Source organism: Danio rerio, chromosome 1 (genome assembly GCF_052040795.2).
Source record: "Danio rerio strain M-AB ecotype USA chromosome 1, GRCz13ab, whole genome shotgun sequence".
Taxonomy (NCBI): Eukaryota; Metazoa; Chordata; class Actinopteri; order Cypriniformes; family Danionidae; genus Danio; species Danio rerio.
This window is the reverse complement of record NC_141021.1, coordinates 48,951,087-48,975,458: the sequence shown is the minus strand read 5'-3', so window position 1 is coordinate 48,975,458 and position 24,372 is coordinate 48,951,087. Positions and strand designations below refer to the sequence as shown.

Genomic DNA, 24,372 nt, shown 5'->3' with positions numbered 1-24,372 from the left:
CATTAGCTTTTTGTACATTAGAATGTGTTACTGAGCACAAAATATAAATAACATTTATATACAGTTGATGTCAGAATTATTAGCCCCTCCGAATTATTATAAGACAACCCCCCCCGTTAATTTTTCCCGGTTAATTTTTTAATTTTTTTAATAGTTTTAATAAATCATTTCTAATAACTGATTTATTTTTATTTTTGCCATGATGACAGTAAATAATATTTTACTAGGTATTTTTCAAGACATTTTTTTAAAGATTTTTTTTATACAGCTCAAAGTGGTATTTAAAGGCTTAACTTAGTTAACTAGGCAGGTCAGGATATTTAGGCAAGTCATTTTATAATTATGGTTTGTTCTGTAGAATATCGAAACAATATAGCTTAAAGGAGCTGATAATATTGAACTTAAAATGGTTTTTAAAAAATTAAAAACGACTTTTATTTTAGCTAAAATAAAACAAATAAGACTTTCTCTAGAAGAAAAAATATTACCAGACATACTGTGAAAATTTCTTTGCTCTGCTAAACATAATTTGGGAAATATTTAAAAAAGAAGAAAAAAAAATCAAAGGGGGCTAATAATTCTAACTTCAACTGTATATATATAAACCTTGAACAGTAATCATTCATAATAAAATATTCTAATTAATTATAACAGTGCAGCACTAAAACAAAAATCTGTAATAATATAACTTTATAATATCGTAGAATTATATAAATCTGTGTCTGTTATGTTAAATGATTATGTTTTACTCTTATTTTGACAATTTATTTTTAACATTTTTAATTGAAACATTAAACAAGAGCTGTAAATTATAGTAGACACTTTAAGACGCATATACAGTACTATACTATGCACTTCCTCTTAAGCTTTAGGGCTATTTTAGGTAATTCCGAAAGAATTTAAACATCCGAATTAAAAAGCTTTCCATACAATAAAAATAGACATTCTGTTCTAGGCTTTCACGCAGTTTTACATATGACGTTATTGATACAGACAGACCTCTAAAAACGACAGTTATTTCCTGATGATGTCACTTTGTACCCCGTACCGAATACGCAGAGTTGAGAAGGACTGAATAATGCAGACACAAATATGGGAGATCTCAACTTTGAAACATAACTGCTAAAATATCTTACTTGTAACAAATTGTTTCTTATATTTTGGCTTTTATGTTAGTTTTTTACTCTTTATTTGACCCTTCAACTGACATAAAACAGGAAAATTTTATTTCTGACACCTCATCAACTGTAGCATGTGTTCCTTATTGAATTAAAATAGATACCCACTTTTTTGCAGTTTCCATTGATGACGTCGCCCTCTATAGACTTCTCTCTATGAGCTGGAATAAAACACATATAGCTTAAAACCACAAATAATCAACACAAAATCCACAGCTGCTACTTAAAAGGATAGTTCATCCAAAAAATACAATTCTGTTATCATTTAGGCCTAATCCCAATTCTACCACTTAGCCCTTCCCCTTTGTTTTGAGCGTTCACGTGAAGCACCAGGAGTGTCCCGATTCTCTTTAGTTTGAAGGCGTTGGGCTGAGGGGAAGGGCTAGATACCCCTTGAAACTGAGATTTTTCAGGACCACACTCGAAAACAAACGGGTAAGAAAATTTCCCAGAATACACCAGCTACACCGGCAGCATGGCTGCATACGGGAATCAGGAGATGCACAAATTAGTATTTTTGTCATTTTTATGAATTTTTACAACAAACAAACACGTGCTTTAATACAATCATAACTGAGTTCATGTTTTACCGTTAAAAACAAACAAAAAACGCTAAAATAAAAAACACTTAATTTCGCTATATAATCCCTAATAATAACCCATGTATAGCAGACACACGACATACTTTCACATCTGACACTCAATGGCACTCGAATACCCAGTCTGAAAAGTCTAGTGACTGAGAATGAGCTATACAAAAATAGAATTGGGATTGAGCCTTACTTGTGCTCCACTTGCTCCTAACCTGTTTAAGATATATTGAAGAATTATGTAAAACAGCAGTCATTGACTTTTTTTAATCATACTATAGAAATCAATGCACTCAAAAAAAGTGTTCTTGCTGTTTGTTCGAACTAACTATCCAAAATCAACTGAATCAACACAATTGCTGAGTTTTTTTTGGGGACAACTTAGTTGTGTTGTGTTCAATCTACTTAAATTTGTTTAAAGAATGAGTTAACTTTATTGATTTGTGATGGGACAACAAGAAGGACTTGTGTGGAACCCAGCATTTGTTACAGTGTGGATTCTGGTTTTGAACTATCCCTTTAAATACGACACACATTGAAACCCCTGCAGATCTCAATTATGAACACCAGATGGCAGGAGTGTGAAGTAAGTCTGCCATGTTTAATGTGCATGAGCGATCAGAAATAAGAATAGGCAGTGTGCAGGAGTGTGTGGAGTGGGTTAGTGGACGACATTGAGAGGACAAACATTAGCGCACTGCAGAGGACAGAAACCACCGCTCCACTGAATATACTGCTGTTTTAATGTGTTTACCTCAGCTAAAAAGGCTCAGCTCATGTAATATTCATTGAAGTTTATTAAGAGTTAATTCAGAAATAAATAAAGGGAGTAGCATAATTTAGCTATATGAAGAAGCTGTAATGTAAGAAACTTCATTTATTGACCATGCGTGAATAGCTTTTAATAAAAGTTAAAGAAATGATCCACTTTGGAATAGGCTCATTTTACAACTTGTAATGTGTTGTTACCACTTCTGAATCCATTTAGCCAATCTCCAGCTTTGCTGGGAGCACTTTTAGCTTAGCTTAGCATAAATCATTGAAACAGATTACACCATTAGCTTCTTGCTCAGAAATGACCAAAAAGTATCAGTAATTTTATGATTTACAGCTTGACTATTCTGTAGTTACATAATGTACTAAGACTAATGGCACTATTCCTGCTGCAGACATGGAACAGCAGCAAAGTTCATTGATTATTACACCAGAATGAGAGTATAGTTTATAGACATATCGACTTAGAAAATGGCAACTTTCATTTTATGTCAGTCTAAATACACAATGTAACTACAAAGGAATCAAGCTTTAAATAAGAAAATTAAAACTCGTTTTATTTTTGAGCGAGATGCTAATGGTCTAATCCGATTCAATTATTTATGCTAAGCTAAGCTAAAAGTGCTCCCACCAGACCCGGAGATTGACTGAATGAATTCAAAAACAGAATAACTCATGTTCAACTCCAGGGGAGTTGTAAAATTACCTTTTTCCAAAAAATTGGGAGTGCTCCTTTAAAAAACGAGACCTTCCTCTGTTAATAACAAGGGTTTCTGAACTCTACATACAGTATAGCCCCATTTAATCCTATCAGATATCTACAGCTGGCCAATAACACAGATTACAAATAACTTGGGTGAAATAAATTTCACCCAAAGCGTTTGTGTCATGCCATAGAATCAAACATAAGCTACAAAATCAGGTTTTAGTGCTAACCTGGAGATGAGACGGGTGTTTTGATGATGGCTTCAGGACGTGGAGCGACAGGCTGCACGGGTCGAGTTTGTTTAGCTGCTAGCTTCTTCAGACTGACCCTTCTCTTCTCAAACATTTCCTGCATGGACAACTGCTTCTGAAACACTTTGTCAACCTGATCCTGTTTGAGCAGAGAGAAATCATTCATTTAATGCTTGCAAACTATTATATAGCACTGTATCAATATAGTAAACACCTATAGGCCTATACTGTATGGATCGTCATGTCGATTCAGATCATTCTAATGGATTAATTCTTTTACCCTGAAGTCTTGTGTGAGCACGGAATCATAGTCCCTCCAAATTCCATTCAAATCTGTTAGCTTGTGCTGATTGGCTGTATCCAAGTAACGTTCAATCTCTTGCAGCGCTGACTCCGCCCCATCCTGTGACTGACACTTATCCACAGGCTGAGACGCCAGCAGGTAGATTCCATCATCACACCATTTAGTGGCCTGAGAGTGACAGAAAAAGAAGAAATATATATATTATTCAAGAGTTTTTTGTGCTTTTAATGCATGCTTTGGGTTACTTGCAACCCACAATGTCTATTCAATACCCTAACGTTAGACATCAGACTTCTTAATATTCTTCAGTCTACTCATTATAAACAATATACTAAGAATTAAACTGAATGGATAAAGATTGTATGTTTTCTAGTTAATTTATTTGTACAAAGTGTATGTAATAGTGTAAGTATATTGGGTCACACTTTATTTTAAGATGTCCTTGTGTAACTATTTAATCAAACACTGAGTAATATGCATTGACTATATGTACTTACTATATGGTTAGGGTTAGAATTTGGGTTAGTTGCATGTAATTGTAACTACTACAGTAAATACATGTAACAAGGATACTTTAAAACTCTTTTAAAGTGTTGCCGTATGTTTTTCTTCTGCAACAATTTTTAAATATCTGATTATTCAAGTGCATTTCATCTCAAGTTGAGTTTCAAAGTAAATAATTGAGCAAATTCTCCATGTATTAGAAGTGAGATTATTAGTAATCTTTGTAAAAGTTGACACCATTTAGTCTAGAATATAAAACTCTCTCAGGATTTCCTCTTGTTGATCGGCTTTTTAACTTCTTGTCGGCCTACCTTCTCCAGACACTGGTGAAGCTCCACGGATTTGAACAAATAGGCTTTCTTGGCCCTCAGGATGGTGCTGATCTCCTCACACACAGAGCGCAGCTCAGAGCATTTGGGCAGGATGGAGTCCACAGCATAATGAGACGCTTCAATCAGCTGATCTGCATCACTCGCAAGAGACAGAGCCTGGTCCATCACCTCCTACACGCACACATACACAGAGAGAGAAGTATTGTTAGGATTATGCACTACAATTAACAGTTCGGGGTCAAGTGGAGGCAATAAGTGATTCGCTGAATCATCGATTTAAATTATTTGTTCAAAGCGGCTGATTCATTAGGAAAATAAGCAAGCGAACATCTTTATGGATGAACCTCAGAAATATTTTCTGGAATCAAATATAGAATTAAGATTCAAGATTGAAACACAAGAGTGTTTCACTAAATATTCAGCTTCAGTTGAAGCTACTCAGTGTATTTAAATATTTTTATTTTTGCATCTGACTTGATATTCAATCTGGTGAACTGCTGGATGAAATTCTCAAATTTGTGATGATGCTTGCACTGATATTCGAGAAACCAGAACCCGTTTCTAGGGCCCGCTGACATTTTTTGCAATTTCTGCGCAGAATTTTGTAAACAATCTGTGGATTTATGCAGAATGATTTGGGGAGTATTGAGTTTTGGAGTAACAAAAAAAAAAAAAAAAAAAAAAAAAATATATATATATATATATATATATATCACTACCGTACTAACCGATAATAAGCAGCTAATCAGTAGTTTATTAAGCTAAAAGCCTAAGTAGTTTGTTAATAGAGTGAATTGTACAATACAATAAAGTGTGATGTTTGTTTTTTATGATCCTCACCAATGCTTCATTTACTTAATCAAAATACAGTAATAGTGGGAAGTACTATTACAATTTAGAATTGTTTAAACATATTTTAAGTATATTCAGTGTAATGAATGCCAATTATTGCTGATCTTTCAGCAGCCATTACTCTGCTCTTGTGGTGTGTGCGATAATTGTCCATGATAATATTATGTATTTACACACACACACACACACACACACGCACGCACGCGCACACACACACACACACACACACACACACACACACACACACACACACACACACACACACACACACACACACACACACACACACACACACACACACACACACTGCATTCCCTAATTCAATACAATGTTAAATAAAAAATAATACATTTTAACTAATGTTTACAATGTAAAACCAATTAGATCCACTAAGGTGTAAACAAAGCAGGTCTCTCATATAATATATCTACTAAAAGACCGAAAATATTACTTTACAAACTGTTTTAAAAATAAATCATATGAACATTTTCATATTAGTCAATAAAAAAAACATGTTAAAGGTTTAAACGATGTAAGTTTAAAGAGCTCTCACAATCCCTCAGTGTAAGTAGAACGACTCCAGTGCATTGACGGGTGATTTATCACACAGACTCTTCTCTGCAGGATCAGGATGTGTGACTGGTTTCTGAAACCACTGCGTTCAGCAATTTCATTAAGGATGCTGAGCTTGACATGCTTTATAAGACCATATGCCTGAATCTACACACGCTAGAATATTATAAAGACAAATGAGCGCTCGCTGGGTGTGAATTGGATCTCTTACAGAGGGAGGAATTCATGTGGGTTTTATTTGGCAGTGCTATGCCTTATGTCATTAGTTTTGTATTTAAATAAAGATGCAGGTTGATACTCACGCATGCTCTCTCTTCGTGATTGGTCAGTTCTTTGAGGATGTGTTCAGCATGGGCCGGGCTTATTCCTACTTCTGAGAATCCTGATAGTCGGTCGTAAACCAGGTCTAGGTGAGCTCTAACCTACAATACACACATACACGTCACATTATATCAGTGCAAAAATAAAATTGGGCTGATTCTGGATTTATTTTGGCTCATATTGAATGAAATTAAACACATTTTGATTCAACGTATTAAAATAAATCAGCGTGTTCGTCTCACCTCCCGGAAGTTCTGCTCAAAGTGCCGCAGTTGCAGACATTGCTCCAGCTTGGTCTGATGTTTATCCCAGAAATCATCAAATGCCGTTTCAGTCTCATCTAGCTGACCGAGCAACCTGTGGAATCAGAGACACGCTTGTGAAAAATCCTTATCTCTGAAGCTCTGCCATCATTTATAGCAGAATCTGCTGAGGAACACAAAAAGAGATGTTTTGAAGAATGTGCATGCTGCTCAGAAAAACGAAGAAAGGTGAATGGTGCTCTTCCTATGGAGATTACAAATTAATATGGGTCACTTTTAAAGTCTTTTGATTTTTTAAGTACCATGTTTTACAGTACCACCTTGGTAAAGTTTTCAAATGAGTCATACTGATAATATAATGTGGATGTGTAAATGCTACAGATCATTGATTGGCCGGAGAGAAGTTTGTTTATGATGATGTTGTCCCAGTAGTGGTGGTGCAGCAATCGCGATATGCCTATAATCCCACCCAGTTTGGTAAGCACAGTATAACACAGGGCTGGATTAACATAAGGGCTAGGTGGGGCTGAAGCCATAAGGCCCATGCAAGGGAGGGCCCCTTGATTGGCTGAGAAATTAAACAACAGTGACGCCGCTAAACTACGGCTCGGAGTGGCTGTAGCTCAATCTATATTTCGAGTAGTCCTTTGTTAGTCTTCAGTAAGGCTGACCAGATATCCATTTTTTTTCTAGGAAAGTCCCTTTTTCTCCCAGAACAATCGCTTATTTTAGCTCTACCATGATCAAAGTTCAATCAAAGGCAGGCTAATTAAACATGTCATACAACAAAAATTTTAATTTAAACAATATCCGTTATTGCCTTGCAGTAAGAGAAGCCGGGATACGCGAGATCTGCTGTATAATGGACTCATAACTGAAGCGCTGTCTCGGCTGCGCAATCCTTCCCTCAAATAATATATCCAAAACAGTGTGCGAACAAATCAAATAGACCATACACACAGATATCAGAACGTCCATGGTTGCGGAGTATCTATGTCAAGAAAATGGTTTAAGTCCAATTCAACAAATTAGAAAGCAAGCTTTTTAATGAATATTTACTTAGACCCTTTTATAAAAATGACAATAATGATCCAGAGCAATAAAGTATTGGCACCATAGACTGTAAAAGATATGGACGTAATATCCTTGACGTCACCCATAGGTTTCTGAAGAACTGAAAAGAAGCTACAAGTAGGCATGGCCAACTGTCGCCATTTTGTTCGCGTGTAATCGCACTGACCGGGGGATACCAAACAAGGGCAAAGAGGCAGAGCTACAAACGCCTGCTAGCATTTTGCTTAGACTGGGTTTTCTATGGGAGAAACGCTTAATACTTCATTACTCTCATTGGCTCGTTTGTGTTCTGACCACATGTGCTTGGTTGTATACTATATCAATAAATTGTTTAGTCGTTTAAAAACACTTATAATACATTGAGCCACTAAACATTGCTCTAATAAAACCTAATATAAAAGAAAAGGAAGAGTTATAATAAAATTCACCCCCTCACAGTTGTCATGAAGGGTAATAATAGTTATATGAACCAAAATCGTTCTTTGCTGCAGGCTGTAAAGACCTTCTTTTCGGTTGTAAAGTTAGCCATTTTAACAGTGGGTTCAATAGAAATTTAAGCTATATGGAGCCAGGACTATCGGAATTTGGATGCATTGCAGTTTTAGTTACTTCCGTATTTGCTTCATGTAGGAGAGCGGGAGGTTGCTGCTTGATTAGCGCTAGCTTTGATGAGACATTTTCTGGGCAAATAAAGATGCTAACCTTCTGTAATGGATTGACTCACAAGACCAAAGATTTTGGGAAATTAGAATCAAGGATTTGAAAGATATTTTAGGGTTTTCTGCTAAGCTGAAGTTAAAAGTACACTTTTTAAACATAACCCCATTTAGAGTATTGATTGTAAAAGCACTCATTCAGGAAGTATTGCAAGTGTTTTTTTTTTTTTTTTTTGCTGATTTTGGCAGCCTGTTTAAAATTTGAAGTTCATGTGATGTGATTAATTTTGCTTTACTTACTTTTCCTTGTATGCCTACTTTATTAAAATAGAAAACATTTAAAATAATCAAATGCAGTGTAAATTAAATAGTGGAAAATGGGATAATAATATTATTAAGCAAATTATTAATACTAATACAAAATAAAAATCTACTTTTTTAAGGTGATAAAATTAATGGGTCCTTGGGTTTTCTATTATTACGATCACCAGCAATCTACAACCAGAGATTGCTGTTAAACACACTCACATGAACCACAAATCCGCCATGTTATGGACCACTACAACACCCAGTCATGCAACACACACACACAACCGGTTCTAGATCATGACTGGTTACACTCCCACAGCTGAAGCTGCTTAAGGACAGATTAATGCACTTCATAAACAGCACAAACACACACAATGTGGCTGAGTCTTGATAGCTGTTTAGTGATTATTACAATGTGTTTTCCCTTGTCCTAATTTCCGTGTTAGACCTTGTCTTGTTTTGTTTTGATTATCCCTGTATGCCACCTGCCTTTTGACCACTTGCCTGCCAATATGACCACTGCTCTGGATTGCCCATGTACAATTGTTTGGTCCTGTTTCAACCACTTTTTTATTGACCATCCTATCCAAATGACCTGCATAAGGATCCTCACTCCGTTTTCAGTGTCACATCCCTGTTCCATCTATTGGCCTAGGGCCCAATGTGTTCTTAATCCGGCCCTTGTACCACACATAATAATAATAATAATAATAATAATAATAATAATAATAATAATAATAATAATAATAAATAAAATACATTTTCCAAATAAATCAATCTGTAAGGATTGAGATTAGAATAAAAGAATAATTAAATTAAATTAAATTAAATTAAATTAAATTAAACAAACAAACAAACAAACAAACAAACAAACAAACAAACAAACAAACAAACAAACACATATATTATTATATTAATAATGATACTAATAATTAAAATAAATAATAAATAAACACATTTTCCAAATCAATTAACAGGTAGGGGTGGAGATTAGATCCAATAAATTAAATTACATTAAAAAAATAAATTTACCACACAGTGGAAAAGTGCCAAAAATGGCGAAAGTATTATAAAAAACATTCAATAAATTGAAGCTGAAAGATCCAGAATACCAAAATCTAATTCATTAATTGACATAAAAAAGCTTAAAATATAGCTACAGTAGTACATCTATAATCACAGTTGACAGCAGACGGCTGTAGAAATTAACACACACACAGTTCAGAATGCTGCGTCACTGAAAGTTCAGATGAGTGCAGCTGGACTGTTTTGTGTGTTTGTATATTTGCTGTATGATCTTCACCAGGTGGGCCATCCTGTTATGTATGCAAAAACACAGCTGACCAGACAGCTTAATAAGGACAAAATCCCACCAAGGACACGCAACAGTCTGCAGCCGTACTGCAAGCGTCTGCTCTTTCTTTTTTGCATTCCAGCAGGGTAGATGCTATCTCACACACACACCTCTGAACAGTAGCCAGGTTCTCCAGTTCATCGTGGTTCATGCTGTAATCTGGATCTTTCACCAGCGGCTCATTGATGCTCTCCAGCAAACGTCCTCCCTGACAGAGAGCGATCCTGAGGTCCTCCTGCACGTGCACACACACATACAGAGAGAGAGAATGATGAGAGAGTGCATGAAATAAACATGCTATTCAGTCTGAATGATGAGCGTAAATTATTTATGTAAGCTTAGGTTTTGGTTATAGCTTATGGCCATGTGAATAATCCATGTTCAATTATTTAGGATTTTACTGCATGTTTTGTTAATGACTATGGCCAGTACTGACATTTAATTTATTATATCATTTTTATTTAAGGGCATCTTTAAAATACCTAGTCTATTTTTACTATAGTTTATATATATATATATATATATATATATATATATATATATATATATATATATATATATATATATATATATATATATATATATATATATATATATATATATATAAATATATATATATATATATATATATGTGTATAAAGTTATTCTGTTTCTTGATTCTTGCATAATAATAATCAAATTAAAAGAGAACATATATGATTTAAATGTGTAAAATAGTCATACTTAATGCAACTAAAATTTTGATTATCATACCTAAAAGTGAAAAACATGAAAGAATAATATTACTATTAAAACATGCATAATGTGCGATTTAAAATGGGTTTGCTAAAAACAATATAATGATCAAAAGACTAGATAAAAAATAAAACAATTTATTTAAAACTAATAAATAAATACAGACATAATAATAATAATAATAATAAATAATAATAAATAAAATACATTTTCCAAATAAATCAATCTGTGAGGATTGAGATTAGAATAAAAGAATAATAAAATAAAATAAAATAAAATAAAATTAAATAAAATTAAACAAACAAACACATATATTATTATAGTAATAATAATACTAATAATTAAAATAAATAATAAATAAACACATTTTCCAAATCAATTAACAGGTAGGGGTGGAGATTAGATCCAATAAATTAAATAAAATTAATAAAATAAAATTAATTAAATTAACAAATAAATACATGAACAAATTAACAAATAAATAATTAAGTTAATAAGTAAATACATATAAAATAATAGTAATAATGATACTAACAATTAAAATAAACACATTTTCCAAATCAATAAACAAAAATTGAGATTAGAATTAAAATACAAATTAAAATAAATAAAATAAAATAATAAATAAAATGAACAAATAAATATTTAAACTAATATGTAAATACAGATATTATTATAATACTAATAAAACTAATTTAAATAAATAATAAAAACACATTTTTCAAATCAATCAACATGTAGGAATTTAGATTAGAATTAAAAAACAAATAAATTACATTGAATTATTCAATAAATAAATAAACAAACTAATAAATAAACAAACTAATAAGTAAACACAGATATTATTACAGCAGTAATGATACTAATAATTAAAATAAATACTAAAAACATTTTCCAAATCAATCAACATGTAAGGTTTGAGATTGGAATTAAAAATAAATCAAATTAAATTAAATTTACAAAAAATAAATAAATAAATAAGTAAATAAATAAATAAATAAATAAAGTAAATACAGATAGTATAATATTAATAATACTAATCATTAAAATAAATAAACATTTTTCAAATCAATCAATGTATGGATTGAATTAAAATTAAATTAAATGAACATACAAACAAATATATTAAAACTAAACAAATAAATAAACTAATAAGTAAATACAGATATAATAATCATCATCATCATCATCATCATCATCATAATAATTAAGATAAATAATAAATAAACACGTTTTTCGAACCAATCAACAATGATTGAGATTAGAATTTAATTAAACTAAATTAACAAATAAATAAACAAATACATAAATAAACTAATACAGATATTATAACAATAATAATGAAACTAATCATTAAAATAAATAAATAAACATTGTTCAAATCAATCAACATGTAAGGATTAAATTTAAAATTAAATTAAATTAACATACAAACAAATAAATAAACAAATAAACAAACTAATAAGTAAATACAGATATGTTAATAATAATAATAATAATAATAATAATAATAATAATAATAATTAATAATAAACAATTTTTTTTTCAAGATGTAAGGACTGGGATTAGAATTAAATTAAATTATATAAATAACAAATAAATAAATAAACTAAGACATAAATACAGATATTATTATAATAATAATAATGATACTAATAAATAAAATAAATAATAAACACAATTTTCAAATCAATCAACATGTAAGCATAGTGATTAGAATAAAAAAAATCAAAGTAAAATAAATAGGATTAAACAAATTAACAAACAAATATAAATTAATAAATAAATAAACACACACACACAAAATTAAATAAACAAAGAAAGATCAACTCAGTGTAATCAATATTTCATGCTGATTTATTTACTTATTTTCCGATTGCTGTGACAGGGATATTGTGGTCATTATATACCTAGTACACTGAAATAATAATTTTTTTCTGACCTTCATTTTGTCCTTCTTCTCGGTGTGGACGGTAAGAAGGTTGGACGTGGCCTCAACATCATTAGGCAGTTCAGTCTCCGCCAGCTCTGTCCCGAAAGACTGCAAAGTCTGCGCTGTTTTCTTCACCATCAGAGCAAAACCCTCAATGGCCTACAGACACAACACAAACACCAAACACAACCACAATCACACTAATGGCTGAGCGTGCAGCAAATAAGAAATATCCCCGTGCCTAGTACTTAAAACACAACATGATCAATACAGACCTGCTGGAAATCAATTACTGATTACTTAAAAGCAACTCCACAAATGGATGAAGGCCGTAATTCATTTGCTTGAGGTGAAGACCAACAAGCTCCTTTTTTAAATACATCAGTTTAATGATGTAAAACACACTGAAGGCATACTACAACATACTACACAGCCCAGATTATATATTGACTAGCCTTTTTCAGTAGTTTGTGTAAGACATACACATGCCTCAGTGAACCAAATTCATAATTAACTAATTCATTCAGCTTAGTGCCTTATTTAACAGAGGTCACCACTGTGGAATGAACCGCCAACTATTCTAGCATATGTTTTACGTAGCGGATGTCCTTCCAGCCACAACCCAGTACTGGGAAACACCCATACACTCTCACATTCACTCACACTACGCCCAAATTAGTTTATTCAATTGACCTATAGCACATGTTTTTGGACTGTGGGGGAAACCAGAGCACCTGGAGGAAACAAACATACAAACTCCACACAGAAATGCCAACTGGCCTAGTGAGGACTCCAACCAGCAACCTCCTTGCTGTGAGATGACAGTGCTAACCACTATTATACTATAAGTCCTGTGTTGTTCTGGATGATGATTGAATTCTGAGCTACAGTAATTTCTGATGGGGAACAAACCATTAGTGTTTTCAAATCAATCAACATGTAAGGATTAAATTTAAAATTAAATTAACATACAAACAAATAAATAAAAAAAATAAACAAACTAATAAGTAAATACAGATATGTTAATAATAATAATAATAATAATAATAATAATAATTAAAATTAATAATAAACAATTTTTTTCAAGATGTAAGGACTGGGATTAGAATTAAATTAAATTATATAAATAAACAAATAAATAAATAAACTAATACATAAATACAGATATAATAATAATAATAATAATAATAATAATAATGATACTAATAAATAAAATAAATAATAAACACAATTTTCAAATCAATCAACATGTAAGCATAGAGATTAGAATAAAAAAATAAATAAATCAAAGTAAAATAAATAAACCAAACCATTATCAATTATCAATGATGACCAAGTTTTAATATAAAACCGTGTATTTGGCCAAACGATGACAAGTTTGCATGCGTGCACTGATTAAAGGATGAGCACAAACATTCCTGTTTACCGACTAACTTACGTGTGAGAATGTGCCTCTATTAAAATACACACCATGAATCGAATTTGACTTTACGTTTCGGCTTTATGTAGATCCGAACACTCAATTCATAGGAAAAAGTGTCTTTTGTGTACTTTCACAGCCTGTTTTAGACCACCGACTGAATATTTTCCCTCATCAATGTTAACTATTGTTAATATTAGTTTCGGAGGATTTAAGAATCTGTAGCTGAAAAAGATTATTGATAATAAAAGTATGAATTATAGTTCATAAGTTCATTCATTTATTTTCCTTTGGCTTAGTCCCTTAGTCACCACAGCAGAATGAATCGCCATCTATTCTAGCATATGTTTTACGTAGCGGATGTCCTTCCAGCCACAACCCAGTACTGGGAAACACCCATACACTCTCACACTCTCACATACTTTACAGCAGGAGTGTACTCACGGTGCGGTGTGAAATCCACTTCTCGTGGCAGTATTCCTGCGTGCCGCCCAGTTCCTGAGTGAGCTGAGAGCGGTCGATGTAACTGTGGAGCTCAGTCACAGAGCTGAGCATGATCACCTACACACACAAACACACACAGTTTATAATGTACAGCACTTCTCTTTGTCAGCGCATAATCCATTTCATTATGCTCTTCATTAACCACATGCCACGGTCTGCCTGACACTCATGTATGGCAAGCTTATTTAGCATTTCAAATCAAAATGTAAAGTGTTTATTGTGCTAGCTCACATTGTTATTTTTAAGGTGAATAGTTAATCTGTGCACTAGTTAAAAATGTTTGTTTTGGTAATCTTCAATAAAAATAAAAACCTTTTGTTTCTGCCATTAGAGTGCCGGTTCTTCTGTTAACGTCAACTTGAGGAACTGAAAAGCTACTCAATGATGAATTTGATCTTCAGTGTTTAGACTCTCAATAATGACTTCAAACCACACTGAACTGAGCTAAACTGAACTGAACTTAAACACTAAAAACTGAACTAGCCTGATCCAGTTACTATGACCATTTATGTGAAGCTGCTTTGACACAATCTACATTGTAAAAGCGCTATACAAATAAAGCTGAATTGAATTGAACTTTCATAGCAACCGTTTATCTATATCCTTAACCACACCTCTTATACCATTAGTATGCTATGAGGGAATGATGCACTAAAGAAAGCTCCGCCCCCTACACAATATTAGTATTTATTAGTAGTTATTATTATTTAAAATTAGGATATTATCTATTATGTACTAGTACTTTTTACTTTGGGTTTTAGTGAAACATACTAATACCTAATAGATAACAACACACAAACAACTGGTTCTTCACTAGTTCTTTGTGGTAGTCAAGGTGGTATTTAGCACCACTTAGTGGTTCTTTGTTTTTTTGGGGAACTATTTAAGGTTGCAGTGCTCAAATTGAGGTGGGATGCGGAGGACAAAAAAGACAAAAAGCATCCTCTTTGTAAAACCCTCCCCTTTAGGTTCAAAACAACGTGTGTAAAACTTATCAAGCGAATTATTTATTTATTCAATATTATTTATGGTAATTTATGACTTATAAACAACGCCGAATGACCAATTAGAACTCAGTACTATAATAGTGCGCCACGCACAAGCGCAATACATTTCATTAGTATTCTGGAAAATGTATTCTTGTACGTTTTATAGATGAAATTTTAGTTGCCATACTCAACCATACAAGTGTGTGTGCTGCAGATGTATATGTGGGCTTACCGGCACCTTCATTTTAAAGTCATCTTTGTTGAATTTAAATAATATGTCTGAGATAGTGCGCTGGAAGAGTGTTGTGGGTCTCAGTACCAGCACCAGCTGCAGGTTGCCTGGGAAAGAGCCCTAAAAAAAACACACAAAAAGAGAAAATTAGGGAAAGAAAGCTGAACAAGCCATATAAAAACACTTACAAAAGCAATATATGAAAAAAAAAAATCAGTTAAAGGTTCTGGCATATTCTCACATTGGCAACCCTTTTTATCATGTTTCATTGCTATAAATGTATATATATATATATATATATATATATATATATATATATATATATATATATATATTATATAAACACGCCCTAGGTCACCTATAAGCAAAATATTTCACAGCCACACATGAATCTTCAACCTTAGAAAACAATAAGCACAATCAAAACACCTTTTGCAATAGTAGTTAGGTGGCGTAACATATCTAAAACATCATATGGTTTCAAATGGTACCACTTGGCTAAGTTGCTATTTAAAGATGATGTTGAGCACTTAGATAGGTTCCCCTATGAACCAATTAACCACTTTTAGTGCTGTTTGGCACCATTTTTTAGTGTGTATTAATACCTCAGCTTATGTTAGTATGGCATTGCAGTTGACTGGTACAAGCTCCCTCCCACTGTCTGCATCCGCACTCGCTCCTGATATATACTGTTGCCATGACAACGCAGCCCCTTCAGAGACTAGAAAGGCTAACAATGGTCTCACATATGCTTCCCTCCCCGAGCACCCGCTCTCTCTCTGTCAGTGAACACACACTCACGCGCACACACACACACGCCCCTCGTGGAGTTCTTATGTTTACAATCTCTTCATTAAAATGCCTCCCTACTGGGCAGCGCGTCAAATCAGAAATATGTCCACTGATCAATACACGGCTGTGATGTTTGTGTGGCTCTGCTGGCAGATGAAAAACCAGAAGCTCAACTGACAGGGTTTTGGTCAGTAACCAGTGAAGCAGAGAGGAGAGATTTTATAAATGTCACAAAGAGAACTAATGTATTATTCATTTATTATTAATAATCATAAAAAGATTAAATTATTATTAAAAATACCTTCAGTACTTACTTGATTAAATAATTTTCATTCAATTTAGTGAAAGTTGTTCAGGTAATTCCACCGAATATTAATGTCAATTTCTTAACTCTACTGTTGATAATGGGATAGTTCACCCAAATATGAACATTTATTCATGTGTGGTTTCTAACAATTAGCATTTCTTTTCTCTGTAGAACACAAACGAAGATATTTTGAAGAATGCTGGAAACCTGTAACCATTGACGTCTATAGTAGGAAAAATAAACACTATGGGTGTCAAAGTTAGTTTCCAGCTCTGTACAAAACATCTTCTTTTGTGTTCAACAGAGTAAAGAAACTCAAAAAGGTTTGAAATAAGCAAACGCTGATTAAATGATGACAGAATTTTTCGTACTGGATGAACTATCCTCTTAAAATATTGGTATTGTGTGTCAAAAAAAAACAAAACATTTAATGTAGTCCCGGCTGCATTTTAATGGTAAAAATGTTCTAAATGTCAACATTTTATCCTAAATTAGTAAGAAGAGTACTTGGATAAATAGATAAAAAAACATTTTACACAAACACACACTATAAAAAAATAAATAAAAAACAAGATCCAGAGAAACTGAGAATTGTATCTCTTTTTTACACATTAGTCCAGGCTGGCTCTCTTCTAATGAAACATAAATATACATATTTTTTACAATACAGGACAATAAGTTAAGAGAAAAAAACATGCTAACATATATCATTACATACACATTTCTATATGCACATACATAATAACCTACAGTATATATACCCCACATACACTTGCATGTAAAAAGAATAAAAAAAGAAAAACGCCAAATGCATAAGATTGCTATATCTCTTCTAATTATCATTCACTTACATGTGGAAGTCTCTATATTGCCTATACATCAATCATTTTCCCCAACCCTTCCAGAAACTATCTGTTTTCATCCTCAACAGAAATGTCAGTTTTTCCATTACATGAATTTCTTCAATTATCTCAAACCACTGCTCACGTTTTAGCGTGGAGTCTTGAAGAAAGTTCCTTGTTATAGTCTTTTTCATATATCAGATATAAATATATACATACACAGTTGAAGTCAGAATTATTCCCCCTGCTTTGAATTTTTTTTCTTTTTTAAAATATTTCCCAAATGATGTTTAACAGAGCAGGGACGTTTTCACAGTATGTCTGATAATGTTTTTTTCTTCTGGAGAAAATCTTATTTGTTTTACTTTGGCTAGAATAAAAGCAGTTTTTAATTTTATAAAAAACATTTTAAGGTCAATATTATTAGCCCATTTAAGTTATACATTTCTTTCGATAGTCTACAGAACAAACTATCATTATACATAAAATGAATTACCCTAACCTGCCTAGTTAACCAAATTAACCTGATTAAGCCTTTAAATGTCCCTTTAAGCTGTATAGAAGTGTCTTGAAAAATATCTAGTCAAATATTATTTACTGTCATCATGGCAAAGATAAAATAACCAGTGCTGGTTTAACCCCCCAAAAAATTATGAGGTCAAATGACATTAGCATGCTCTTATACTGCTTCGTCACTCCATCCAAATAAACCAACTAGCCCAGTCAGTCAGACCACAGATTTAAAGGGGGTCTCGAAATGCACAATTGGGATTTGTTACGAACACTTAAGTCGTCCCAAGAATCACAATCACGTCCTCACAGCTCTGCGGGATCTGCCAACATGAGCTAATCCTACAGTGAGCTGATCTCACAGTCTGCCACGCTGAAATGCCTCCAGCTCTGGGTTTCCAGGAAAATTCGCTTACCCTGCACCCCCTCCCTTTTTTTTTTCTTGGACAGTGCTGCTGTTTGTTTTTATTCCCAATTAACAATTAGGGGAGAGTGAGATTCAAGGGCTAACAAGAATGGTTAGCATGGCAATAGGAGGTTTGTGTACAGAGTGGCCCTCAACAAAAAATTAAATACATGATTAATAGAGTGGAGGAACTATGACGTCAATTTGTATGCAAAAACCTGAGAGCGAGTTAGCATTTTAGCAGTTCTGGTTCCCTCGTCCCAAAGTCAATATTTTTTTTTAATGGGATTTCAGTTAAATTGCTTAAATAAGGTTAGTGGCAACCACAAACTCAAAATATTTTCATGTTTTATTCCATAACATAAAACACATCAGTTACACACACTCTTAATTTTTAAACAGGTTATATTTCTTTAAAAAGACAGTTGCTATTAAGTGGCTAAATGGGACTACAGGCGATGTCGGAGATATTATACGTCATCGGGCTGAACTGGTCTGGGATGCCCGCTTGCTTTGGGGATTTGGATTTATCCGTTATTTAAGTATTTTCATAAATAGTAGTTTGTAGTATTTTTATTTTTAGAATATTGTATGTTGACGTCACTTGTTGAGACTGTCATGACAGATTATGTCGACCATTTTTGTTTATTAAACGACTTCTTGAAGATATTGCTTACTAGACTCTTTCCTGGCCCGCAATGCTAAAATATAAATAAATTTGTAAAAACATAAAAATATTAACATTTTTCCATGATCAATTTATTTTTATGTATCGTTTACTTCATCTGAACACATTAAATTCTATATCTAAACTGCAGTATTTACACTCCTCTATAAAATGTAAAGCATATGCGACTGTATACGCTTTTTTCACGCGGCTGCCGTTTTAAAGAACCAAAGCGAGGCTGCGATGGGAAGAAACTCGGAATTATTGGACCAGCACTGTTCACATTGTGGTAACATGCTGTGGACTACAAACCTTTAGCTGTTGCAGAGATTTCAAAATGCAGAAATGGTGTAAACGCCACTTTAATATCATTCAGTAAGTTTAATTTAAACAATTAAAATCAATTTAGCATCAAACAACATCACAATCTCTTTAAGAGTAATATGTTCAATTGTCATCCTTGGCTTCAGTTCATAGCACTAGTTTAAACACCGTGGGGACTTTTCCCTGCTTCAGCTTATGCAACCCGGTGAGCGATAAAACACTGCAGTCCTCTGCAGCACATCCTCGTGTTGTCTGTAATAGTGTTGTCCTGATACTGAAGTTTTCAAAACGTCCATTTCCTGCTAACATTCAAGCACCGCTGAGCACGTTCTTAAACAGCGCTGATTTACCATAGTGTTCACCAGTGCTCAGCAGTTTACTGCTTTTCACCCAGTGCAAACACAGATACATGGACACTGGTGCGCGAAGCAGCCGTGAAGATCAGTCGAGTCATCAAGCGGATCGCTCGTCTGGGTTTATACTCGGTAAACCGCGGAGGGTGAACTGATGACCTTCTCTGCCAATCACAATAATTTCTGTTAAGCATGTGAACACAATGGCACATCAGCGCTGTTTTAATAAAGCCATCAAAAGTGCCTTAAATATTAACGGGAAATTGACGTTTTTTCTTTTAATTCAGTATCATGACAAGTCTAATATAGTGAAAGAATCAGTTCATTAACTTGAGTTTGATAAATGGCATCTAAAACGTGTTTGGGAAAGAAAATGTTAGCTAACTAGTGCCATTTCCCTTAACTTAGCTAAAAATGAGCTCTGATATCCCTTTTTATTTTCACCATTCATTCAGAACGGATCTTCGGGTCACTCGGAAGGCGGTGAAATTATAAATTTGTGTCTCTTTCTCTTCACTGATAAGATATACAGCCAGCTACACAACGTTCCTATGTAACTCCCAACGATACTTCCGGATTTTTTCCCACCGCAGCCTCGATTTCGCTTTTACAACTGGCGGCCGCGTGAAATCAGTCTATTGGCTGCTTTTCGCTGTACTTTGTAACAAAAAAAAATATTGAATGTTGTTCAATATCGATGGTTGCACTTGCAGGCATTTTACAGATAGACCTGTCCCTCACGCCTCATTTCTATCATCTGTAAGTAATTTAATGGGGCTGTGTGCATGTGTGCGATAGACTTTAAATGTCTTATAATAATAATCATACAACAACTGTAAAGCAAATAGACAAATGTATTTCCCACGGAAAAACTACCCAAAAGGTAAGTAAGTCAATATACAAATGTGTGTTTTTCTGTATTTGTTTGTAATATATAGTGTGGATTATGGAGAGAGTAAATATTTGTCACAGACCATATTTCTAAAAACAAGCTTGAAAAGTTAGCAAGGTAGTGGTGACATAACAAGCTTTTGTAATACATGCAGGCATACATAAATGCATATATAAATAACTTTATTGAATTAACGGGTTTCATTCCGTAAGACAGCATAAAAAGTAACCGATGAGGAAACATTAGAAGATATATATATATATATATATATATATATATATATATATATATATATATATATATATATATATATATATATATATATATGTTTAGTTCTCAAAGTATGCGTCCATGACCGAAATACGACCTCAAGTGTACAGTAGCAGACTCCAATATGAGATGCAGATTCAGAGTTCCACATAGGGTTATTAATTGGCAAATAATACAAATATTACGACTTAAGTATTAGGTGAACAGGATACATTGTAACCCCGCATCCAAACAACACACAACCTGACGAGATTTGCAGTGATGCAGTGGTCTTGAGTCTAGTTCAATGTCAAACAATTTAGATCTGAGGTGAACTATCTGTTGCTGCTTTCAGTAGTATGGCAATAAATATCATGTAACTGCAAGAAATAGAAGCCGTTTCTAAACTATAAATTCAAGTTGTTCAACTGATTTTAACTGATTTTAACATTTAAAATATTCCTCCTATCACGTGCGTTTTTTTTTTTAAACAAATTTAAATCAGCCTCAAATCAGTCTACAATCCTGTTGGTCCTCAATCTGGCAACCTGCACTTGAAAGTGTTTTGATCCAAGAGTGCAATACCTAGTTCAACCACTGGGTGTCAAACTAACATACTGCACCTTTAATAAAAACAATCTTAAAAACAAAAAGTAATCCCCTATTTTACTTGTTCAGCTGAAAAGTCATTTCATTACAGTTACTTTGTAACTAATTACACCCAACGCTAGATGCAAGTGACCGTGAAACAATGGGTTGGTTCAGTATAGTTCACCTTGTGGACAAACTAAGCAGTGCAAAAACTATTAAAAGCCCACGTGTGAACATTTATCCTTTGTATTCATGTCCAAAGCAACAGTCAAATCCAAATGAGCAAAACATTCCCCATTCACAATGGCCATAAAGACGCTCTCAGTCCCATTAATAACCCCATGTTTGATTGCTGACAAAGGCGTCTGCTCAAATTGAACCCCGCCTTCACATTTCCATGACAATCTCCAGCTCCTCTGAGGCGGATTGGCCATGCTTGGCCTCAACACGCTGGCAATAAGTGAAGAGTCACAGGGGTCGCCTGTGAGCACAACAGGACAGCAGCCAAACACACCCCATTATTGAGTCCTCCATTAAAGCTCATTCAAGCACATATGACCAACACGGCTCCTCTTTTCGGAAGCTTTAGTAAACCGCTGTGTATCTGTGATTGCATTACACCATCGCCTTGGGCCGCTCATAAAGACTGCAATTACAAGATAACATGCGGGTTTAGAAAACAATCTGAACACAGCGATACAGACCAATCGATGCGATTCCAAAGATGAAAAATAACATTTGCACGGAAGTCCATTTGCACAGGAGTCAGAGTCTTGCTTATTAATTTAATTGCGTTTCTCTATGCTGCAGTGAAAATGTGGTCACCTTCCCTTCCCCCCATACTCGCTTACTCATGCCATTATTATATGTGCGAGTGTGTGTATATGTGTGTCAGGACTGCAGTAGGACACACAGTCAAATTGCACAACATTGCTCTGGGGTCTCATTCATACACAATGGTGGATGTTTCAAATTTGAATGACTTTTTGTTTTCAATGGCTGATATCTGACCATTCTTCTTTCACATCCATATATTTCTACACTTACACACATTTAGACGCTCTGATCACATATTCATAGACGTGTCTTCATTTACAGTCTACACTTTCATCTTCTTCAAGAAATGTTCTTTTCTTACATACATATTTGGTCTTTGGACATTCATATGTTTTCTTCTGACGTTTATTATTTTTAATATATTGAATACGTTTGCATAAGAGCAAACTGGGTGTGTGAGAAATATATGAATGTAGGAAAATCTAAGTACATAAATATGTGACGGAAAAAAAAAAACTTTCATTTTATGTGTTATAAATGAGATCAAAAAAGCTGTTAAAATGTTAAGGAAGAATGCATTTATATTACAGAACACACACACACACTCTACCTAAACATATGTATAGTATCCATCCATCCATACATTTATCCATTTATCTATCTGTCCACCTATCCATCTATCAATCTGTCTATCCATCTATCTTTGTCCATTTATCCATGTATCTTCCCATCTATCTGTCCATCTATCTATCCATCTGTCCGTCTATCCATCCATCAATCCATCCATCCGTCAATTTATCCATCCATCTATCCGTCCATTTATCCATCCATCTATCTGTCCATCCATCCATCCTTGCCCATTTATTCATCTATCTATCTGCCCATCTATATGTCTATATATGCATCTGTCCATCTATCCATCCATCTATCCATCTATCTATCTATCTATCTATCTATCTATCTATCTATCTATCTATCTATCTATCTATCTATCAATCTATCAATCTATCTATCTATCTATCTATCTATCTATCTATCTATCTATCTATCTATCTATCTATCAAAACATCTATCTATCTGACTGTCCATCCATCCATCCATCCATCCATGTCTGTCTATTTGTCTGTCTGTCTGTCTGTCTGTCTATCTGTCCATGTATCTATCTTTCCATCTATCCATCTATCTGTCCATTTATCCATCCATCTATCTGTCCATTTATCCATCCATCTATCTGTCCATCCATCCATCCATCCATCCATCAATCTTTGCCCATTTATCCATCTATCTATCTGCCCATCTATCTGTCTATCTATCCATCTGTCCGCCTATCCATCCATCCATCAATTTATCCATCCATCTATCCGTCCATTTATCCATCCATCTATCTGTCCATCCATCCATCCATGCATCCATCCTTGCCCATTTATCCATCTATCTATCTGCCCATCTATCCATCTATCTATCTATCTATCTATCTATCTATCTATCTATCTATCTATCTATCTATCTATCTATCTATCTATCTATCTATCTATCTATCTATCTATCTATCTATCTATCTATCTATCTATCTGACTGTTCATCCATCCATCCATCCATCCACCCATCCATCCATGTCTGTCTATTTGTCTGTCTGTCTGTCTGTCTGTCTATCTGTCCATGTATCTATCTTTCCATTAAAATATCTATCTATCTGTCCGTTAAACTATCTATCTGTCCGTTTGTCCATCCATCCATCCATATTAATCATTTACATATAACATTTAAATAATTTTGTAAAATTAAATCATATGACGAATAAATATTAT

At 33.7% G+C, this 24,372-nt stretch overlaps 1 protein-coding gene across 50 annotated transcripts in view; it reads right to left on the bottom strand.

Moving 5' to 3' along the window:
• Window positions 1-24,372, bottom strand: part of mcf2la (mcf.2 cell line derived transforming sequence-like a) — a 139,993-nt gene that overhangs the window by 23,351 nt on the left and 92,270 nt on the right. For all 50 annotated transcript variants that reach the window (XR_015476917.1, XR_015476919.1, XR_015476921.1 and 47 more), the window contains 10 exons: window positions 15,855-15,974; window positions 14,574-14,690; window positions 12,719-12,868; window positions 10,152-10,276; window positions 6,628-6,742; window positions 6,367-6,486; window positions 4,619-4,810; window positions 3,780-3,971; window positions 3,479-3,638; window positions 1,287-1,339 (listed from right to left, as the gene is read on the bottom strand). Coding sequence is in view for 46 of the 50 variants with exons in the window: in XM_087237622.1 (XP_087093748.1) it covers window positions 1,287-1,339; window positions 3,479-3,638; window positions 3,780-3,971; window positions 4,619-4,810; window positions 6,367-6,486; window positions 6,628-6,742; window positions 10,152-10,276; window positions 12,719-12,868; window positions 14,574-14,690; window positions 15,855-15,974 (1,344 nt within the window). In the remaining 4 variants the exon portion in view is untranslated. The remainder of the gene's footprint in view (window positions 1-1,286; window positions 1,340-3,478; window positions 3,639-3,779; window positions 3,972-4,618; window positions 4,811-6,366; window positions 6,487-6,627; window positions 6,743-10,151; window positions 10,277-12,718; window positions 12,869-14,573; window positions 14,691-15,854; window positions 15,975-24,372) is intronic.